The sequence below is a fragment of the Equus caballus genome, chromosome 9 (assembly GCF_041296265.1).
Source record: "Equus caballus isolate H_3958 breed thoroughbred chromosome 9, TB-T2T, whole genome shotgun sequence".
Taxonomy (NCBI): Eukaryota; Metazoa; Chordata; class Mammalia; order Perissodactyla; family Equidae; genus Equus; species Equus caballus.
The window spans coordinates 78,132,572-78,154,580 of record NC_091692.1 but is presented as its reverse complement, the minus strand read 5'-3'; the positions used below and the strand labels follow the sequence as shown (position 1 = coordinate 78,154,580).

Genomic DNA, 22,009 nt, shown 5'->3' with positions numbered 1-22,009 from the left:
AAAGTTATACTGGTGTCAATTAAGGAGAGAAGTATTTACAGTTATGACATTGTTCACAAAAGACCTCTGTTCTTTGTGCATAACACTCTTCTTTTGGGAGATTAGATAAGATAAGGTATCTCTCATTCCCGTCATACTCTCTCAAAGCTAAGCCTTGGTGTAACTACAGACCTGTTTTCCTTTAACCAAAATCAACACAATATTGTGTGCCAATGTGTTAGTCCTTGACTTTAGCAAGCAACCTTGTTCCCTTATGTTTACATTGCAATAGTATCCTGGCCGTGTCTAATTTTCTTTCTGCTTTGGATTTGGCCATAATAAAAAGCAAAACAGAGCTAAAGCATATCAGAGGACACAATGGGAAAAATCCCAAGAAATTCTAAATTGAGAAAGTAAAAAAATTGTATTAGATTATGGCTGCAGATACAGATTATGTTTGAAATATTCGTTATCGAAAGTAGACTGAGAAAATATTCTACCCCATCCTTATTTTTTTTCTATTCAGAAAATTTAACATTTAGGAGCTAAGAATGATTATACTAGTTGAAATCTTCAAAATTGTCATCTAAAACAATAGGGATAACGATAGCAAGTGCATTGATTTTGGGGGGAGGATTAAATGATCTAATAGTAGTAAAGAATAGCCTGTCTATTTTTGCCTGTCCAGTACTCAATTCCCCATGGTAACAGAACTTTCAAAAAACTTTTTTTTAGGGGCTGGCCTGGTGGCGCAGCAGTTAAGTGCACACGTTCCGCTTCGGTGGCCTGGGATTCACCCACCGGATCCTGGGTGTGGCTATAGCACTGCTTGGCGGGCCTCGCTGTGGTAGGCATCCCACATATAAAGTAGCGGAAGATGGGCACGGCTGTTAGCTCAGGGCCAGTCTTCCTCAGCAAAAAGAGGAGGATTGGCAGATGTTAGCTCAGGGTTAATCTTCCTCAAAAAACAAAAACAACTTTTTTTATTTGGTGGAACAATGCCCCTCCCCAAATTGATGAGTCTGTCAGTCAAAGGGTCCTGCCCATCCAGAGTCAAGAGGTGGGCATGTGACCCAGGCTCAGCCAATCAGAGTCGCTCTCTAGAGTTAAGCATCTGGAGAAAGTGACTGCATAGGCATAGAATAGCTAGAACTATGTTTCTGCTGTAGGTGGCTGGAAAGGATTGTTCTTTAGTTACTCGTTCTGGCACTTCAATCCCCAAGAGCTGCTCCAGTTCTTCTTCTCCAGGCAGCCTGGTTTCTCAATGTTTCCTTTAACTGTCAGCTGGCTCTGCCATATATTTGAAGCCCATGATGATTGGGGCTACTTATATTCAAAGAACTTTAGCTGGTATAAATATCAGCATTGTGCCCAGCAAATGGCAAGTCCTCAATAAGTTGTCATTACTGTCATTCATTCATTCAATACATTTTTTACTGAGTAGCTAACACATAAATGTCAAGCCACTGGGGATACAGAGATGGAGAAAACAAATTCTCTGTCCTCAAAGCACTTATATTCTAATTAAGGGTAAAGAAAAACTAAGATACTGGGTACCATCTGTAATGGAAAAATCTGCATTTTGTCACTTGCAAGAAGTTACCAAAAGCAAAAAGTAAGAGAACGTGAGTAGGAGAGTCTTAATGGAGAGGAAGGGAGGGTGGAAAAGCAAGGATAGGTTGCCATTAACAAAGACTTTCTCCTCGTCCTAACTTTAGTCAGGTTCCTCTAAGCCCTCTTTTCAACTAGGCCTTGACTTTGGCCCTATCCTGCCTTTGGCCTGCCCAGTCCAGTCATAGCAAAGAATCCTACAAAGTCAGTTTAGTGAGACTCCTCCACCCTTGATATCTGATCAGTCTTGATATATGATCAAGTTCCTCAACCTCCATCTTCGATGTCTACATCCTTGGGTGGCCTTTACCAAGAATCCTCTTAAATTGGCTTAGCAAGAACCCTGCTACCCTTGATGTCTCCTATAATAAATTTCCATCCACTGATCTCCTCACCCTGTTCCGTGGCTATAAATCCCCACTTGTCCTTGTTGTATTAGGAGTTGAGCCCCATCTCCCTCCCCTGCTACAACACTCCTATGGCAACAGTCTTGAACAAAGTCTTCCTACCTGTTTTAACAAGAGTCAGAATAATTTTTTCTGCAAAATCATATAGTCTTGGGCAAGTTGCAATTTTGCCCTTAGCCTCAATCATCAGTGCCTTTTTTCTTTCTTCCTTCCTCCCATCCTTTCTTCCTCTCTCTCTCTTTCTTTGGCTAGGCTATCCCAGGCTTGGGCTGAATTCTGTCAGTGATCTTAATTACTGGAAAGAAGGGTTAATTCCTGTCTGGATCTGGCATCTAGCTTCCGTTGCAACAGATCCCAAGTTCTCTCTTCGTGGCTATGAGAGCGAATGTCTCAGCGACTGTCTTCTACTGGAGAATGGGATGATCACAATTACCCTTGAGCAGCTGGGAGGATTAAAAAATAATATATGTAAAACTGCTTTGTGTATTGCAAAATGTTATATAAATACATTTTTTTAAACAAAAGAAAAAGAAAGAGGGATTGATGAAGTGTTGAAATCGTTGAAGTGCACTGACTAAATCTTTAAAAGAGGAAATTATACGCCTGGACACAGCAGCAGTAGCCTGATTACCCAGGGTCAGCTGCTGCAGCTGTGAGCAATTTACCCATGTGATTTTCTGGTTTCTATCTCCCTCCATTTAAGGATAAGATAGCTGGATAGCAGCTAAAGCAGTTGAAGAGGATATTTTATGTGAGTAACGAAATGTGTTCATCACATTTGCAAAGGTCACACAAAAATCTCAAGGCACTCGGTCATTGTTTGAGGAAAGGGAATCATGTATATTTTATAAGCTAACAATTTTTATAGTTCTAACATCTGCCAGACTGTGTGAGCTGATGCAATGAAAGTTGAGAATTTTTTTCCCAGTCTAGTAGAGCTGAGAATTAGCATCTAATCTTCTTTAGTGATTAGCAGCCAGATTGCCTTGATTTGAATCTTGAATCTACCATTTACTAGCTCTTGTCTTCAGCAAGTTACTTAACCTCATCTTAAAAATGAGAATAATTATGATACTTACTCACAGAGTTATTGAGAGGAATAAATGAGTAAATGAGTAGAGTGATTAAGAACAGAGTCTGGCGTACAATAGGGGCCCTATAAATTTTAACTGTTATTTAGAGTTAATCAGATCACGTACAATAGCTGGCATTGGAGGGCCATAAGTGGTAGACGCTGTGCTAAAAGCTTTTGCCAACCACTAACATTCAATTCTTACAGCAGCTCTGTGCAGGAAAGAGTTACCATAGCAGCCCTGATACAGAAGGGCCTGCTCGTGGGGCTGGACCATGGCTAGTATCTGGGAACTAGGCTTTTGGAAGGTTCCCTAGGTTACTAACTGATAAGGCAACTTTGCCCACCTGGGGCACTGAATTCTCCCATTCCAGCCTACCTAGAATGTTTGTACAAACACTATGATTTATACAGAACACATGTTTTCCCTCTGAGAGTCTGGAATGCTGGCAGTTGTGGCTGGCCAAGCAGGCAGAGTATACCTCCATGAGCAGCTCCCAATAAAAATCTTGTACTCTGAGTCTCAAGAAGGCTTCCCTGGGCAGAGACATTGGCCATGCGTCACTGTAATAAATCTTAGCCATGAGTCCAACTATATGTTGAGTCCTTCTAGTACGTGTGGGTGGTCATAGACTCTCCCCCCAAAAATCCTGAAGATATATAATGTGACTCTAATTTCATAAATTTAAAAACCTGAGGAATGGAAGCGTCAAGACGTAGACATGGTCACTCAGTAGGCGAAGGAGCTGGGACCTAAATCCTGTCTTGTCTCCCTCGAAAGACCAGGTTCATTCCACTGTGCCAGGCAGCCACACCCGATTACATACGTCCTGGGCCAAGGAAAACTTCTCTCTAAGGCACAATGCCTAGGAGCTACTGGCTAGCTATGCAACCTTGGGAAAATATCTCAAAGGCTTTGAACTTCAGACTTCCTCACTGTAAAACTCCCTTCCAGGAGGGGCCAAACAGAACTGGCTTCTTCCTCCAGCAGGGACATGGGGTAATGCATGGCCGATGTCTCTGCCCAGGGCAGCCTTCTTGAGACTCAGAGTAATAACAATAATACCAATGTCCTAGAATTGCTGTGAGGATTTAATGAGATTCACATATATACGTCACATATGTGAAGCACATACATGTTAAATACACAATATATTAAAATCTATAAAGTATTTAGCCCAGTGCCTGGTACACGGTAAACCTCAATAAATGAAAAGCTAGATAACTACGTACATATATGGCCAACAAAATCCATTTGTATAAATATGTACATATATACATACATGCATGTATACACACACACACATATATACAGATTAAGTTAATTAGTCATCCAACAAGTCCTGTCTTGATTATAGAGCATCATTCACCACTCATAAAGGAGGCTAGTTAGGATTTCATAAGTGGGTCTAATTTTTTATGCCTACTGGTTTCAATCTAGGGAACCACTTTTATCCAGAAACCTTCCGCTTAAAGCCTAAAGGCTGACTTTCTTTAATGTTTAACCTGTGAAATTAATTATTAGCTAGACAATTCAGAGCTTTGCTTAAGACACTAACTAGGATTTATCATTAGCTCTAACATGATCATATATAGTGGCTCTATTTTCATATCTCAGATTAGAACATGTGAGCTAGCGATGAATTACTGTGCTGGGAAACTGGAACTCCCTTGGGAACTCGACTTTCTATGTACAGAATATTCAATCCTCCTAAAACTATGGAAAGGAAACTTCAGTGGTTAAGATCTGCTGTCAACAATGCCTTATTTTATCCTTTACTCTGTGACTTTATGGAATTTATGTTTATAGTGTTACTAAATTATACTGTAATTGAAGTATAATTACTCACTGTTTGGAAATCATTTGGAAACAATGATTGCAACCTCTCTCTTCTCTCTGAAGTTGAGATGTACAGGATGAGCCAGTAGATCATAGTATAAGAGGCTGGTTTTCTCCTAGAACTTGGTATCACCTGACTTTTTCTGTCTGGAGCAGAGATGAGATGACAGAACCAAGTCTAACCCAAACACACCGTTTTTCACTGTGGAAAGCCTCAGTCACTCCAACCAAGTCCAAGTTCACATTTATTAGCAAATATCCACCCAAGTGGCCTCAAATGATTTAACCTATTGGTGCCTCAGTTTCCTTATCTATAAAACGGAGATAAGAATACCTGCCCTATAGTTAAGAAAACTACATTATACACGCAAAAATTTGTTAAGAGGGTAGAATTGATGTTATGTGTTCATAATTACCAGAATAAAATAAAATTTAACAACAAAAGAAGATCTGCCTCAAAGAGTTTAAGAGGTTTAAAATAAGTTAATATGTGCACAATGATTAGAACAGGGCTTGGTACATAGTGTAAAATAAATAAACAAATTTAAAAACTATACAGTACATCTTCTACTGTTCTCTGATTGCTTCTATATCCATCTTATATTCCTAACAAGACTATAAGCTGTTTAAGAACAGGGACCACATTGGTGCTATACTCTTCTATCTGCCTTCCCCACCTCAGTGAACTTAGCCCAGCAGTAGACATAGGAAGTGGTGAATAAACAGTTGTGAGTTTGATTGTGGCAGCATCGCATAGGAGAAAAACCCTGGAACATACTGAATGGTTTGAGTGACACTTTAACCAAGGCCTCTAGATCAGCGGCTTTCAAAATACTTGACCCCAAAACACAGTTACAAATAATTTTTATGTTGCAAATCAATACATATATGAATATGTGCAGATATTTATATAGTGTATATCTAACTGAAATCAAAGTTCTCCAAAACAATACTTACCCTTACTACATAAAACGTGCTCTGATATTTTCTATTCTAGTTAAATCCAGTGCAGTGTCTCTCAAAGTTTAATGTGCCTTCAAATCACTTGGGGCTCACGTTAAAATGTCGATTACATTCAGCAGGACTTGGGTAGGAGCAGAGATTCTTCATTTCTCTCACACGTCCCAGGTGACGCTGTGGGTCCATGGACCGCACTTTTGAGTAGTAAGAGTCTAGTCTAGTAAATTTAAATTCTTGCTTAATGCTGGGAATGGCTCTCTAAATTTATTTCACAACCCACTAAAGGGTTGCAACCTACAGGTTGTAAAACATTGCGCCAAATAATTTCAAAAGTTTCTTTTATCTCTATAATTCCGTTGTTATCTTCCTAACCTTGGGACAGAAATCCTAGCCCTGCATAGAAGTGGGGGTAGGGGAATTCACAGCAAGAATGACTCAAGCACCACCATTCATATTGACTCTTGGGCTGAAATGCCTATCTGGTTCCCAGACCTTTCCTCACTGTTCCAAGCCTACACCTTGCAGCTATATTAATAAACTGATTGAGCACTTTTTAAGGGGAGGACATTGAACCAGGCGCTTTATATCTCTCCCATTTACTCCTACAACCCACCCTACGAGGGTACCCCCATTTTACAAATGAGAGAAGGTAAGGAGCTAATAACTGATGGAGTTGGGATGCCAGAGCCTATGTTCCACTGATAGCCAGCCTCCAAGATGGCTCCAGGGATCCTTGCCTCCTGGTATTCACACCCTACTGTCGTCTTCTCCCTTGAAAAGAGCTGACCTGGTAACCTATAGAGTACTGAGGAAATGACAGTGTGTGACTTCCAAGGCTCAGTTAGAAGACATTGTGGCCACCGTTTTGCTCTCTCTTGGATCACTCTTTCTGGAAGAAACCAGGTTGCCACGTTTTAAGAATTCTCAAGGAGCCTTATGAAGAAGTCCCTACAGCAATGAACTAAAGCTTCCTGCCCATAGTCAGCACCAACTTGTTAGGCACACAAGTAAGCCACTGTGGAAGCAAATCCTCCAGCCTATCAAGCCTTCAGATCACTGTAGCCCTGGATGACATCTTGACTTCAACCTCACGAGAGACCCCAAGCTAGAACCACCCAGCTAAGTCTGTCCCAGATTCCTGACCCAGAGAAACTGTGTGAGAGAATAAGCATTCATTATTATTTCACACCATTAAGTTTTGGGGTAATTTCTTAAGCAGCAATAGATAACTAACAATAGTTCTTAACCAATAGATTATATTGCATCATGATGATTCAGCCCTAAAAGGAAAGTGAAACTTTTATGAAGCCCTTTTGTATTACCTCTTCACTGTGGCAGCTTGTATGATGCTTCAGCAAATTCTCATTCTCCCCTTGCAATCAACTTTCTGAGAGGCATCTACTTCCCATCCAGACTTGACCAGAGGACTTGCTGTAGCCAGTTAGAGATGGGAGTTGTGATGTTAATCATATCCAAACAGAAGTTTTTGGAGACACTACAAGAATCTGCCTGCCCTCTTTAACTTCTGCCCTCATCTGTAAAAACACTATATCCCAGAGAGTGGAAGTTCCTTTAGGCTGGGTCCAAGAATGAAAAAGCATAGAATATTTACCTCCACTTGACCTCCAGCTTGGAGACAAGTCAAGCCGAGCCCAGTCAGAGGCACAGCTGACTTATAGATCCATGAATGAGAAATAAATGCTTGCTGTTGTAAGCCACAAGATTTTAGGGTTGTGTGTTACCACAAGCAAAGCTGACCCATACACTCACCATGCTGTATGATGCCATGCTCCATAAGCCGGTGGCAAAGCTGCTCTGCCTCTTTCCTTGTGGTGGCCTCACCTTCCTGAACCAGCCAATCCAAGAATTCAGATGCCATGAAGGTGCGCTCAAACTTGACCCCTTCCTCTTCCCTGGGCTGCAGGAGCGTGTTTTCAGGGCTCATCAGCCTGGGAGGAAGAAAGGGAAGAAAAATAGACTTACACAAAAGGAAAATAGCTTATTTGAAATTCGACATCATAGGCTTCTGGGAAGTATCACAGCAAAGCTGTCAGGCAGACAGATGTGGCTGTCATGTCCTGCCACAACGTAGTTTCTAAGCGAAGGATCCGCTTCCGAAGTGAACAAAATGTATTTTCCTGGTAATTAGAAAAAAACAGAAAATTCAATCTAAAACGCTAGGATTAGCAGACTGCATGCAGTTTAAGCATCTTGGAAAGGAGTTACAAGTTACTGACCAAGTCCACCTTATCTTTCTAAAAAGGCTAGTATTTCCTTCCTCAAGGCATTATTCCATTTCCCAAATTATTGTGCTAAGAAGACTACCGCTATGGACTGAAGGTTTGTGTCCTCCCGAAATTCCTATATTGAAATGCTAATGTCCAATGTGATACAGTATTTGGAGATGAGGCCTTTGGGAGGCAATTATTTCATGAGGGTGGAGCCCCTGTGATGAGATTACTGCCCTTAGAAGAAGAGACACAAGAGAGCTTGCTTCCTCTTTCTCTCTCGTGAGGATACAATGAGAAGACTGCAAACCAAGGAGAGCTCTCATCAGACACCAGATCTGCTGGTGCCTTGGTCTTGGACTTCCCAGCCTCCAGACTATGAGAAATAACTGTTTATTGTTTAAGCTATCCAGTCTCTGGCATTTTTGTTAAAGCAGCCTGAACGGACTAAGACAAATACTTTGTAATTGGAGGTCACTCATTCACAATCCCCTGTTTGTATAACAGCCTGTTTCTCAGACCTACCTTCCCAAGCATTCTTCAACTCCTCAGGTTTCTGTCCTCACCGCATCTCTGAAATAGCTCCCACTGGGAGCATAATAGTTCCCATGCATCTATATATGATTGGCATTTGGTAAGTCCTCATTTTGGTTGACATTGATAACATTAGATGCTACTGACCACTCCCTTCAACTAGAGGGACATCACACTGTACTGGTTTCCTTCTTGTCCCTAACTCTTTCTCACTTACCTTTGTGTTGGCTCTTCCTCACCTCCCTGGACTTTAAATGCTGGAATCCCTTGAGATTCAGTTCCCCAAATTCTTCTTTTCTCAATCTATAGTCTCTCAGGCAAGTTCTTTCATCCCCATGCCTTCAATTACCATCCATGCCCCAAGGATTCCCAAATTTATATCCCTAGACCAGGCCTATAGTCCCAACTCCAGACCTTTGTATTCACATGGACATCTCAAAGACACCTCAAAATCAACAAGCCCAAATTTGAACTCATGTTCTTCCCCACAAACCTGGTCCTGTACCCATGAGTGCTTCCACCATCCGGCCAGAAAACAAGGCATCATCCTTGACGCCTCCATCTTCCTCAACCCCCTGCTCAGTCAATCAGTATGAACCATGAATGCTATCTCCCAAATCACTCTCATATGTGTCTAGGTCTTCTCATCCCTGACACCGCCACTACCTTAGTCCGCAATACCAACACCTTTAACCTAGATAATTACGGTGGTTTCTTAATTGGACTGTACTATGTACCCATTCAACCCAACCTCAGGCACCTAAGTCCAGACACAGCAATTAAAATGATCTTTTTGAAATTCAAACCTGATAATGTCCTCCTCTTGTTGAAAAATACACTTCAATTGCTTTTCATTGCTCCTAGGCTAAGGACCAATATCCTTTATATGGCTTACAATGCATGCATGATACTGCCCCCTGCCTCCTCAGGACCATTATCATCTCGGACCTCTGTATACTCCAGAGATGCTGGTCTTCTTTCAGTTTCTCAAACATATCATGCTCCATCTACCACAGGGCCTTTGAATATGTCATGCCCACAGCTAGAATGCTCTCCACCACTTTTTCCTGCTACTCCTCCACTCCTCAAGCCCACTTAACTCCTTATCCTTCATATATCAGTTAGTGTCACATCTCTATTAGGCCATCTCATTACTCCCTGTAGAGTTTTTGTGATTATCAGATTAAATACTACCTCCCCTACTCAATAATTATAAGCTCCATCAGGGTGGAGTCCATGTTCGTCCATAAAACTTTGTTCAATGAAAAATGGAACCTCATAAAGATGCCACAATCATTGTGTCATCTTCCTCTTTAAAACTATTCCTGATAAGTTCCTGTCTTCTACGTGGAAGTTCGTCTCTGTCTTTTAAAAACCTTCATTTCTTCTCAAACTAACAAGAGCATGCAACACAAATTTGTATCATTTCCTTCTAGAGCAGGACGAAATCTTAGAAATCATTGTAATCCAACTCCTTTTCATCCACGTGAGAAAAATGTAATTCTCATCAAAATGAGAAAAGGTGAATGACGGCATTCAGTGTTGTGGGGAGGAAATTTACTCAAGGTCATGTAAACAAGCACTTTAGACATATTTATAAATCATTTCATTGGGGGGTAACTGAACCTGTGTGCCCAAATGTCCATTCACTTGATGTTCATTTTCAACGCTTTCAGACTTAGAGCCCAATCCTGCGGTGGAAATGACATTGGACTAGGAATTGGAAGACTTCAGTTTATTTGGATGGGTCACAGTAATTGTGAGGAGTAAAGCAGGCCACTTTTTTTTTAGCCTCCTTTTTCAAGAGTATAATGATATCTTCACCCAGCTGTTGTGAGAATCATATGTGTGTGGAAGTGAAACAACCTTATAATACAAAAGACAATATATATATATACAAAATGTTACACCAAAATAATCATTGTGCCTACATCAGGGCATGATGAATTTGTGCCTAATAGCTAGGAAGTGATGAAAATGAGACTCCCTCAAGTTCCCTCCACTCTTCCCGTGGAATCTTTAGAGTTCTACTATTTGGAAGCCAAACAAGGGGCAGAGGATTGGGAAGTAGCAGATCTGGGACCCCACAGCTCTGCCACAAACTAATCACAAATCTCACTGCCTTAGTGTCTCTCAAACCCATAAGAAATGAGGAAGACAATGCCTATTCTACTTCTTCCACTAGATTGCTGGTATCATTAAAAACCTCTGGGGAGGGGACGGCCTGATGGCCGAGTAGTTAAGTTTGTGGGCTCCCCTTTGGTGGCCCAGGGTTTCACCGGTTCAGATCCTGGGTGCAGACATGGGCCGGCTCATCAGGCCATGCTGAGGTGGCATCCCACACAGCACAGCCAGAAGGACCTACAACTGGAATATACAACTACTTACCAGGGGGCTTTAGGGGGAAGAAGAAAAACAAGAAGATTGGCGACAGATGTTAGCTCAGGTGCCAATCTTTAAAAGAAAAAAAATCTTTGGGGAAAAAAGTTCTAAGCATATATATTATAAATGTATGCTCTTATATTAAGAGTATTTATATTAAACTGGTAAGAATAGATGCTGCAGGTGATCCTAGCCAAAAGCCCAGGAAGTGATTAAGGGTACTCATAAAAGCTATTAGCATATAACAGAACTCATTAAAAAGCTTCTTATTTGGCATGTAACAGAACTCATTTAAAAATCTTCTTATTTAGACCTTTCCCCAAGTCAATCCTCTTTTGCACTTTAATCCATCCCTAGAAATAGCTGCTTTCTAGGCTGATTTCCAGGGTTAGTAACAGCTGGTTGGTATGATAAGAATTATATTTAATATAATAATATCCAGGCCCTTCTTAGAAGGTGGAAAGGACAACTGCCACATATATATCAACACAAGTGGCAGAATCACAAGGACATTCTATAGGCGATTAAGTGCAAAAATGGCCATGACAGCCCCTCTCATGCTTCTCTTCGATGTGACTTCACTGGTTCTCTCACCAAGAGGTTGAATCTATATCCCCTTTCCTTGAACCTGGGCTGCCTTTGTGACTTGCATTGACCAACTAAATGCAGCAGAACTGACATTACATGACTTCCAAGGCGAAGCTTTAAGAGAGCTTGCAACTTCCGCCTTCACCCCCTTGGAATGCCATACTGAGACCACCACACAAGGAAGCAAGTCTAGCCTATGGGAAGTGCAGGAGCCGCATGGAGGAGAACTGAGATGCTCAGATGACAGGCAGCACCAACTCTCAGACAAGTGAATGAGGCCATCCTGGACCTTCCAGCTCAGCTGACCCTCCAGCAGGCGTATGAATGAGCCCAGGTGAAACCAGGAGAGGAAATGCCTTGCAACCCACACAATCAGGAGAAATAATTATCATTGTTGTTTTGAACTACTAAGGTAGGGGGTGATTTGTTTTGTAGGAATAGATAACTGGAATATATTCATACCAACGGGCAATGGCATAAAGATGTGAAACCCCACAGACAGAGACAGACCAGGAAAGGACTGAAAGAATAATGAACGAATACTGGAAGGTCCCAGAAATAAACTGCATGGAATAAAGCTATGTGGAGCTAGACCTGGGAGACTACATCTGTGATGGGAATCTAGAAAAGAGAACTGAAGAGCCCATGAGCATGCCTAAATAAGGAATACCACCATTTCTTCATTTCTTTTGACCCTTAAATAAGGGATTTTGAAGTCAAACTAGGGGAAAACTATCCTCCTCAGTTTTCTGGTTTTAGATGTTATTTCCCTAAGAAGTCTTCTCTGCTCCCAAAAATCTGGACCATGTACCACTTCTAGGGCTCCCATAGTTCCCTGTGAGGCCCTTCTCAGAGCCCTAGGGACATCACCTACTCACTTAACTATAAGCTTTCTGAGACCAGGGTCCCTGCCTATGTGGTTCACAGCTGTTTCCTAGCATAAGTCGTCAAAAAGTATTTGCTGAACAAATACATTGAACTTATTTCTATGCATTCCCCTTCTAACACATAACTATCCAAGAATATATAAAAATGATCCCCTCGGATGATGCTGTGTGCAGATAAGTGAATCAAGAGTTTCTGTCCTATTGATATTCTCCATTTAGGATACAGACGCATGGACCGGCCCGGTGGCGCAGCGGTTAAATTCGCATGTTCTGCCTCGGCGGCCCAGGGTTCACTAGTTCGGATCCCAGGTGCGGATGTGGCACCATTTGGCAAGCCATGCTGTGGCAGGCATCCCACATATAAAGTAGAGGAAGATGGGCACGGATGTTAGCTCTGGGCCAGTCTTCCTCAGCAAAAAGAGGAGGATTGGCAGCAGATGTTAGGTCAGGGCTAATCTTCCTCAAAAAAAAAAAAAAATCAGCAAATGCTGAGACTGCTAAAAAAAAAAAAAAGATACAGACGCAGACACCTGGCCTTTCTCTGTCTAACCACTCTGTTCCTTCGAGCTCAGCGATTTTCCCTCTTAGGGTGTGGGGAGGACAAGTGGATGGGGGTTTATTTGTGTCATTTCTTGTAACCAGAAACATGACCTGTCAGCCCTCTAAAGCTCCTGCTAAGTAACTGGTGGCCTCTGGACAAGCAGCTGGTTAACTGATGCCACGAACGTGAGCTTAAGAGACCAGTTGGCAGCCCTGCTTAGATGGGTTCAACTTGCCATTTGAAACGTGTGCCACCACCCTTAGCTCTCCCTTATTCCATTTCTCCTTAAAATCAAGTAATATCCCTATCCAAGTTCCTCCGTTTACGACAAAGTCTGTCAAGGAATGTGATTTTAGTATTAACATGTCGCAACGTTAAAGCAAGAAATTGACTTACTACTTGTTCCAATTGTCTTTTGCCATGTAACAAGCCACCCCAAATCTGGTGGCTTAAAACAACCATCATTTAATTATATCTTAGTATTCTGTGGGTTGCCTGGGGCTCCACTGGGCAGTTCCTCTATCACTCTTGCTTAGGGTCATTCATGCAATTGCAGGCAGACGGTGGCTAGGGCTGGCTTTCTGGCACTGCAGTGCTCCTCAGTCAACATAGCCTCTCTCTCCAGTGAGGCAGCCTGGACACTGAGATGCAGAGCTCAAGAGGGAGAAAGCAGATGCTGCCAGAACTTTTTTACAGTTTTACTGAGATATAATCCTCTTACCAGACAACTCATTTAACATGTACAATTCAATGCTTTTAAGTATATACAGAGAGTTATGCAACCACTACTACAATCCATATTTAAAAACTTTCATTACCCCAAAGGAAGCCCTATACCCACTAACCTTCACTCCCCACTTTCCTATTGCCCCAGCCCTAGGTAAACACTAATCTACATTGTGTATCTATGAATCTGTCTATTATGGACAATTCATATACATAGAATCATACAATATGTGGTCTTTTGTGACTGGTTTCTTTCATTTAGTTTGTTTTCAAGATTCATCATGTTGTAGCATGTGTTTCATTCCTTTTTATTGCCAAATAATATTCCATTGTATGGATATTCCAAATTGTGTTTATCCATTCATCAGCTGATTACATCAGGGTTGTTGCCATTTTTGGTTATTATGAATATCGCTGCTTTGAACATTCATATACAAGTTTTTGTGTGGACATCTGTTTTCATGTCTCTTGGATATACACCTAGGAGCAGAATCCTGCGTCATATGGTAACTCTGTTTAACCTTTTGAGAAACTGCTAGACTGTTTTCCAAAGTGCTATACCATTTTACATTCCCACCAGTAGAGTATGAAAGCTCCAATTTCTCCACATCCTCACCAACATTTGTCATCATCTGTTCTTTTTTTTATTAGGACATCCTAGTGGGTGTGAAGTGGTATTTCAATGTGGTTTTGATTTGCATTTCCCTGATGATTAACAATATTGAGCATGCGTGCATATATACGCTTATTCCATTTGTATATCTTCTTTGGAGAAATGTCTATTCAGATCCTTTACTCATTTTTAAATTAGGTTACTTGTCTTTTTATTATTGAACTTTGTTCTTTATACATTCTGGATGCAAGTTCTTTGTCAGACATGTGATTTGCAGATATTTTCCCACATTCTGTTGGTTGTTTTTTCACTTTCTTGAAGGCTTTTAAATTGCACATAGTCCAATTTATCCATTTTTCTCTTTTGTTGCTTGTGCTTTTGGTGTTACATCTCAGAAACCATTGTCTAACCTAAAGCCCACGAAGATTTACTCCTATGTTTTCTTCTAAGAGTTTTAAAGTTTTACTTCTTATAGTTAGTTCTATGATCCATTTTGAGTTAATTTTTCTATAAGGCATGAAGTAAGGGTCCACCTTTATTCTTTTGCCTGCAGCTATCCAGTTGTCTCATTTGTTGAAAAGACTATTCATTCGCTATTGAATTATCTTGGCACTCATGTCAAAAACCAATCAACCATGCCAGGCCTTCTTAATGCCTAAGCTCAGAGGTCACAGAACGTCAACTGCCCTGAATTATATTTGTTAAAGCCATCAGACACAGGCCAGACTCCAGGGGAGGGGACGTATGTGCCACCTCTTCATGGAAAGAGCAACATGCACGTCATACGAAGAGATGGAAAACATTTGAAGCCATCCTTGGAGACTAGGTACCATCCTGCTTTATTTTAATTAGTCAGCTGAAAGGCAATTTCAATATTTATAGCTCATTCACAGTTTTTAGTTGTCTCTTCCTCATTTATTTAATATTGTTTACTTTACTTAAAGTACAGGTTAGTTTTAAAAGTATGAGATTAAAGACAAATCTGGTTTCAAATCCCAACTCTGCACACGTTAGCTACATGACTCTGCTTCCCCAAGCATACACTGAAGATAATAACAGTGCCATCTTGGGGAGTTCTGCAGCTCAAGTGTGATAACGCACGAAAGGCGTCAATCACACTGCCGGGTACTCCTTCAGCACTGACTACATTTTACCCATAATGATGGTGATAACAATGATGATGATAAAAGTTTTCTAGATGGAGCCATTATTCAGAAAATCAAAGCCCTTCCTTTGTGGCAAAATGAATTAAGATTCTGAGTGTATTTCTAGACAAAAAATTAAAATTCCATTTAATTAGTAATCAGAAATGTGTACGAGGCTCTGAAAGTCTATATTTTAGAGAACAAGTTCTTTCTTAATCAAAATTGTCCTGTGCTGGCCTGTAATCATGACAAAAGGCCACACGCCTTATAAGCTGTTGGGCATTAACAATACTCGCCTCCTGCAAGTACTCACCAGATTTTGACGGTGCATGTGAGCTGATTTCAACCTTTCCTGGATATATGTCTGAGTCAGATTTCCCAGACTCCCTTTAACCCAGAGGGAAGGCAGCGTTACAATAGAAGGAACTGCTACATTTACGGGCCAGTACAGGAATAGAAATCAGCTGATAGCGATCTCCTTGTGTATTTAAAAAAAAAACTCAAGAGATGAGAAGGTCTATATAATGTGGGAATATATATGGATGGCATACAAGGGCTTGAGCTAGGAAGGGACTCAAAATGACCCATGGGCTATTAGGCCGAAAAGACACTTCAGCATTGAGAGAGAGCTTTAAAAAAAAGTCATGTGCTAACATAATAATAAATTATTTTGAAAAGCAAAACATAAAACTCTGTATACATGATAACCATTGAAATTAAAAATTCATTCACCAAAATATTAAAGGAGTTACTTACCCCTGGGGTTAGTTTATGAATGATTTTTCTTTTCTTCTGAATGGAATTCTCTGTTACTCAAATTATTCCCCAGAGAGAGTGTACTACGTTTGTAATTGGGGAAAGATGTTATCAATAAAGAAGTTAAATTAAAGTTAAGTTTATGTTTAACTAGATGACTTGTCCCTGAAAATATGCTTATATTAATACCCAACATAAGGGGTGGGGAGAGGGCGAGGTGGATGAGGGGTGGGCACATATGTACACTGATGGATAAAAACTAGATTGTTGGTGGCGAGCACAATGCAGTCCTTACAGGGGCTGAAGTACAATGATGTACGCCTGAAATTTACACAATGTTACAAACCAATGTGACCTCAATAAAATAATTTTTAAAAATTAAAAAAAAACCAATATGATAAAATAGCTTCCAATATACAAATTATATATTTAGATGTACGCTTCCAAGATACAGTTTGAATGTATAACATTGACTTGTGTGATTAGCAAGCAAGTATTAGGGAAAAATGCTTACATGAGCATGGTATTTTTAAGTACTATGTTATTAGCTACAAAACAGAGGTTATACAGATAAATTGACATAATTTTCATAATAATTAAGTTTGGAACTAGTAAACAGAAAGCTGTTCAGTTAATATTTATGAGTAAAAATGTTACATACTGGAAAAAGTGAGGGGAAAGGAGGAAAACAGTATTTAACGCTCTTTGCTAACAAATATCTTCTACCTTCCTTCACTCATCTCCATTTTATACACTCAATAGAGCGTACTCATTTTCATCTTTATTCCTTACTCAGGCTGTTTCTTCCCATTTTCCCTTGAGAAATCCAAACCATTCTTCAAAGAAAGGAGTTCATTGTACAGTGATACAGGTTGTTCACTGCACAAGGGAACCTGGCTTCGGGGACAAACAATAGCTAAAATCCAGCCCTGACTTCTCATGAGCAGTCCTGTGTGAGAGGAGGGACTGCACCTGCCTGAAGGAAAGGGCAAAAAGATGCCTGGGTCTCATTTGCACAAAGGTGCTAAATGAAAAAGTGGGACTCTGTTTTAAACGTCTAGATTAAGTACTAACCCTTGTTTGAAAGTATCCCAATTTAAGTGTAATCCATACAGATCTCCCCCTTTTCTGACCTTAAAGTCAGTACCATGGTTTATATAGCCTCTCAATTTTATTTTATTTTTTTTGAGGAAGATTAGCCCTGAGCTAAGATCTGCTGCCAATCCTCCTTTTTTTGCTGAGGAAAAATGGCCCTGAGCTAACATCCATGCCCATCTTCCTCTACTTTATATGTGGGATGCCTGCCACAGCATGGCTTGCCAAATGGTGCCATGTCCACACCCGGGATCCCAACGGGCGAACCCCAGGCCGCCAAAGATGAACGTGCGCACTTAACAGCTCGCCACTGGGCCGGCCCCTAGCCTCTCAATTTTTAACACACTATTTTTACTCCTCCAGCTAAACTAGAAGCTTCTGAAGGATAGACATCATGTCTTAAACGTTTTTATTTCTTAGAAAACTGAGCCTAGGGAGAGAGTCTATCTCAGGTGCTCAACAAATATTTGTTAATCAACGGACTAAAAACTAAAAAGAATACCACAAGCAACAGTAACGGAGTGTTGTCTTTGAAGGATAAAATCCCTTCCTCTTTGCTTGCTATTTAAAATTCACCGGAAGAAAAACTTTTAACGCTGGTTTTATGCTCTGAAGAGACTGATATTCTGGAAGCTCAGTTGTAATTTTCACATTCCTCACGGTTTTTAGTGGTGTCGTATTAAACAGTCATTTTCAGAACTTGAAATCAGCTTGAGTTAGAAGCCGAGTGCAGATTCCAAGGCCACTGCTGTCCAGGCTACGTTCAGCTATGGTTTCATAACCATAAAATTACACAAGGCGAGAAACCAAGGGTTCTCACACGGAAGTCAAAACAATTCAAACTTCTGTAAGCCTTCTCAAACAACTGTCAAGGGAAGCTGAGTTCTAAAATATATTATAAAGGCTCCTTTCAAGGGAATGGTTATTATTTATTTTGGATGCTTCCCTAATTATTAGAAAATAGAAAAATTTGCTGCCGAAAACAAAGAAAGAAAGGTGGGTAAAGAAAGAAGTTTAGGAGGGGTAAGATGAAGCAATGAAGAAAAATTGAAGACAATACCAACTAGAGAAAAGAAAATGGATACATTTAAAAGGGGTAGGAAAGAATAATAAAAAACTGAACACAATGACAAGGAGGGACTACTTTTCTGCAGGCTAACCGGCTAGGTGACAATAAGACTACTTTGCCCTGCATATTTGCGGAAGTGATGTGAAAGAGGAAGGGAAACAGTCTCTGCTCTTCTTTCAACCAAAGTCTTACATTGTACAATCGTGACACCCTCTCTGCAAACAGATTTAAAATCACTGCTTTGATCTTCCACGGTCAATTGGTTTTTGACAAGGATGCCAAGGCCATGAAATGGGGAAAGAATAGTCTTTTCAACAAATGGTGCTGGGACAGTCAGACAGCCACAAGCAAAAGAATGAAGTTGGACCCATCTCATACCTCATACAAAAAATAACTCAAAATATATTAAAGACCTAAATGTATGAGCTAAAACCATAAAAACTTTATAGGAAAGCATAAGAGTCAATCTTTGTGACCTGGGATTTGGTAAAGGAGTCTTAGATATGACACTAAAGGCAGAAGTAATGAAAGAAAAAATAGATAAATTGGACTACATCAAAATTTAAAACTTTTATGATTCAAAGATACCAGCAAGAAAGTGAAAAGACAACTCACAGAATGGAAGAAAATATTTTCAAATCATATGTCTGATAATGGATTTGCATCCAGAATATATAAAGAACATTTAAAGCTCAATAATAATAAGACAAATAACCCAATTTAAAAGTGGGCAAATGATCTCAATAGACCAAAGAAGATATCCAAATGGCCAATAAGCACATAGAAAGATGCTAAACATCATTAGTCATCAGGGAACTGCAAATCAAAACCACAATGAGGTACCACTTCACATCCACTAGTTGGCTAGAATCAAAAAGTCAGATAATAACAAGTGTTGGCAAGGATGTGGAGAAATTGGAAGATGTATGCACTGTTGGTGGGAATGTAAACTTGTGCAGCCACTTCAGAAAACAGTCTCTCAGTTCCTCAAACCATTAAACATAAAGCTACTATTGATCCAGCCATTCTACTCCTACGTATAAGTCCAGGAGAAATGAAAACATATGTCCACAGAAAAACCTATACACAAATGTTCATAGCAGCATTATTCATTATTGCCAGAAAGTAGAAACAATCCAAATATCCATCACATGATGAAACTGAAAATTTCATATCCATACAATGGAATATTATTTGGCTATAAAAAGGAATAAAGTACTGAAACATGCTACAACATGGATAAGCCCTGAAAACATTACAGCAAATGAAAGAGGCCAGTCACAAAGGACCATACATTATATCATTCTATTCATATGAAACATTCAGAACAGAGAACTCTACAGAGACAGAAAGTAATTAATGGTTGCTTAGGGATGGATGGAGGAATAGGGGAATGATAGCTAGCTAAGAGGTATAGGGTTTCCTCTCAAGGTGATGAAAATGTTCTAATATTGTGGTGATGGTTCCACATATCTGTGGAATATACTAAAAACCATTCAATTGTACACTTTAAATAGGTCAACTGTATAGTATGTGAATTATATGTCTGTTATATATATATTATATATATTATAAAGCTGTTAAAAATCTACTTTGTTCATTTCATTAATAAATATTTTGAATAAGTTTATATCCAATAAGTATATCCAGTAAGATTTATTTTATTGAATTTAATTTATTGAATTCGTTTTTGCAGCAATGAAAAGATATGGCCCTTGCCCTTATATTGCTTACTATCCAGCAGGGAAGCAAACATTAAAAACCTATGTGCAAGGCAGATAAACGCTGTTACTGAGTTAGAAGTATATACAGAATGAAAGGGAAACAAGGAACAAAATACCTAAGTCTACCATAGGGAGCTTTCAAGCTCCAAGTTAAGACGTTGGAGCTGGCCTTGAAAGACAGTGAGAGGATACAGGATTAAGGAGCAAGAATTACAAATCCCGCCATGAGGAGAGATGGGGACCAGCAGTGCAGTGTTGAGTAGGGGCCGGATGGGGGAGGGCAAGGAGGAGGAGCAGGTCCAGGAGAGGCAAAGCAGAAGGAGATAAGCAAGGGCAATAAACAGCCATTAGGTCAGAAAGGCTTCAGATCCTATAGGTGATAGCGTGGACTTACTGGATAACCCCTCCTGTGCTTGTCACTGGTTTCTGGAAGACCCGGAGGAAGCAAGATAACTAAACTTCTTGAAACCTGAAAACTGCTCTTATATACTTCGATTTTGCCCACCTGCTGGAAACCAGTAAAGGGTCATCAGCACCAAAGGATCAATTGCTAACCTCAGTCTAGGGGAAATGGGATAAAGAAACTCAGCAAGCTCGAGCCACTGGCGCTCATGTAGATGCTAACAGCCTCTCTGCCATCACTCAGCATGGACCAGAGGAAAGGAAACAGTCTACAAAACTGAAATGTGATGGAAAGGATAGACTTCAGAGTCTTTCTGAATCTATCTGTCCTAGCACAGGAAGGAAATATAATGAGTATAAGACTATACCCCTGTGTCACACAAAAGGAATCTGGGAGAGATGTGGTTGATTACCTTCTCCTCCACTCGTGCCTATTAGCACAAATGGTTCCAGAGAGATAGTGGCACTGGGAAGCAGTCCTGGGTTTGAATCTCTGAACTGTGACTGGGCTCTATGATCCTGAGTTGCTTCTTGTATGTAATGAGGATAATAATGCTTACCTCAATGGGGTTGTAAAAATTAGAGCTACTCTGTATGAAGCATCCAGCATATCACCTGGCACAGAGTAGCAGTGAACAAATGATGCACGCAGGTACATACACATACACCCCTCAGAGTTGACCCTTGTCAACTCTTGTCCATCCTTGTCAGGTTGGACAACAGCCCAAACCAGCAAGAACAAATTTGAAGCATCTGGGGAGAGGAGGTGGCATTCAGGTGATAGGTGAAACAGAAAAGTCAAAGAAGTTTTAATTACTTAAAAGGAAATTTTCTCTTCTAGAGAATGCTAACACTGATACAAAAGTTAATTTTATTTAGAATATTAAATCCCGGTAGAATACAGAGGACAATTTTTTAAAAATACTATCTGGGTAGTGGTTCCATAAGTGTGTTCAGTTTGTGAAAATGTATTGAGCTACACACTTATGTATACTTTTATGTATATTACATGTCAATAAATTTAACTTTATAGTTAAAGTTTAACCACAAATTTATAAAGTTTAACTACAAATTTAACTTTAATAAAGTTAACAATGTTATCTGGATTTTCTTTCTTTCTGGTCTGAAAGACTTTTTTGTTAGGGGCTGTGAAATTAATAAATGCTTTCTGCCAATTTGGTGCTTTTTCCATTTGGTGGAACAATGCCTTTGCTTACACTCCCCAGCTCTGTGTGAAGAGACTATAATTAAGTAGGGATGTTTTCATTTAGCAAACAAAGGAGGAAAACAACATAGCAACTACACCTCTTGGACTCATCTATGCTTTTAAAGACAAAGCCAACTACCCTGGGAGCCTCCAACAAGCCTCTAATAATGAAAGAATGCCCTCCTCCCTTCAAAACTCCCAGTCAGGCCTTCCACTGGTATCACCCCTCCAAGATACACTGTT

At 40.2% G+C, this 22,009-nt stretch overlaps 1 protein-coding gene and 1 pseudogene across 2 annotated transcripts in view; both read right to left on the bottom strand.

Moving 5' to 3' along the window:
• The window catches only part of DEPTOR (DEP domain containing MTOR interacting protein), a 143,489-nt gene that overhangs the window by 66,432 nt on the left and 55,048 nt on the right, over positions 1 to 22,009 (bottom strand). For both annotated transcript variants that reach the window (XM_001496931.7, XM_023648901.2), the window contains exon 4: positions 7,640 to 7,818. In XM_001496931.7, the coding sequence (XP_001496981.5) occupies positions 7,640 to 7,818 (179 nt within the window). The remainder of the gene's footprint in view (positions 1 to 7,639; positions 7,819 to 22,009) is intronic.
• Positions 11,050 to 11,226, bottom strand: LOC138915665 (U2 spliceosomal RNA; annotated as a pseudogene).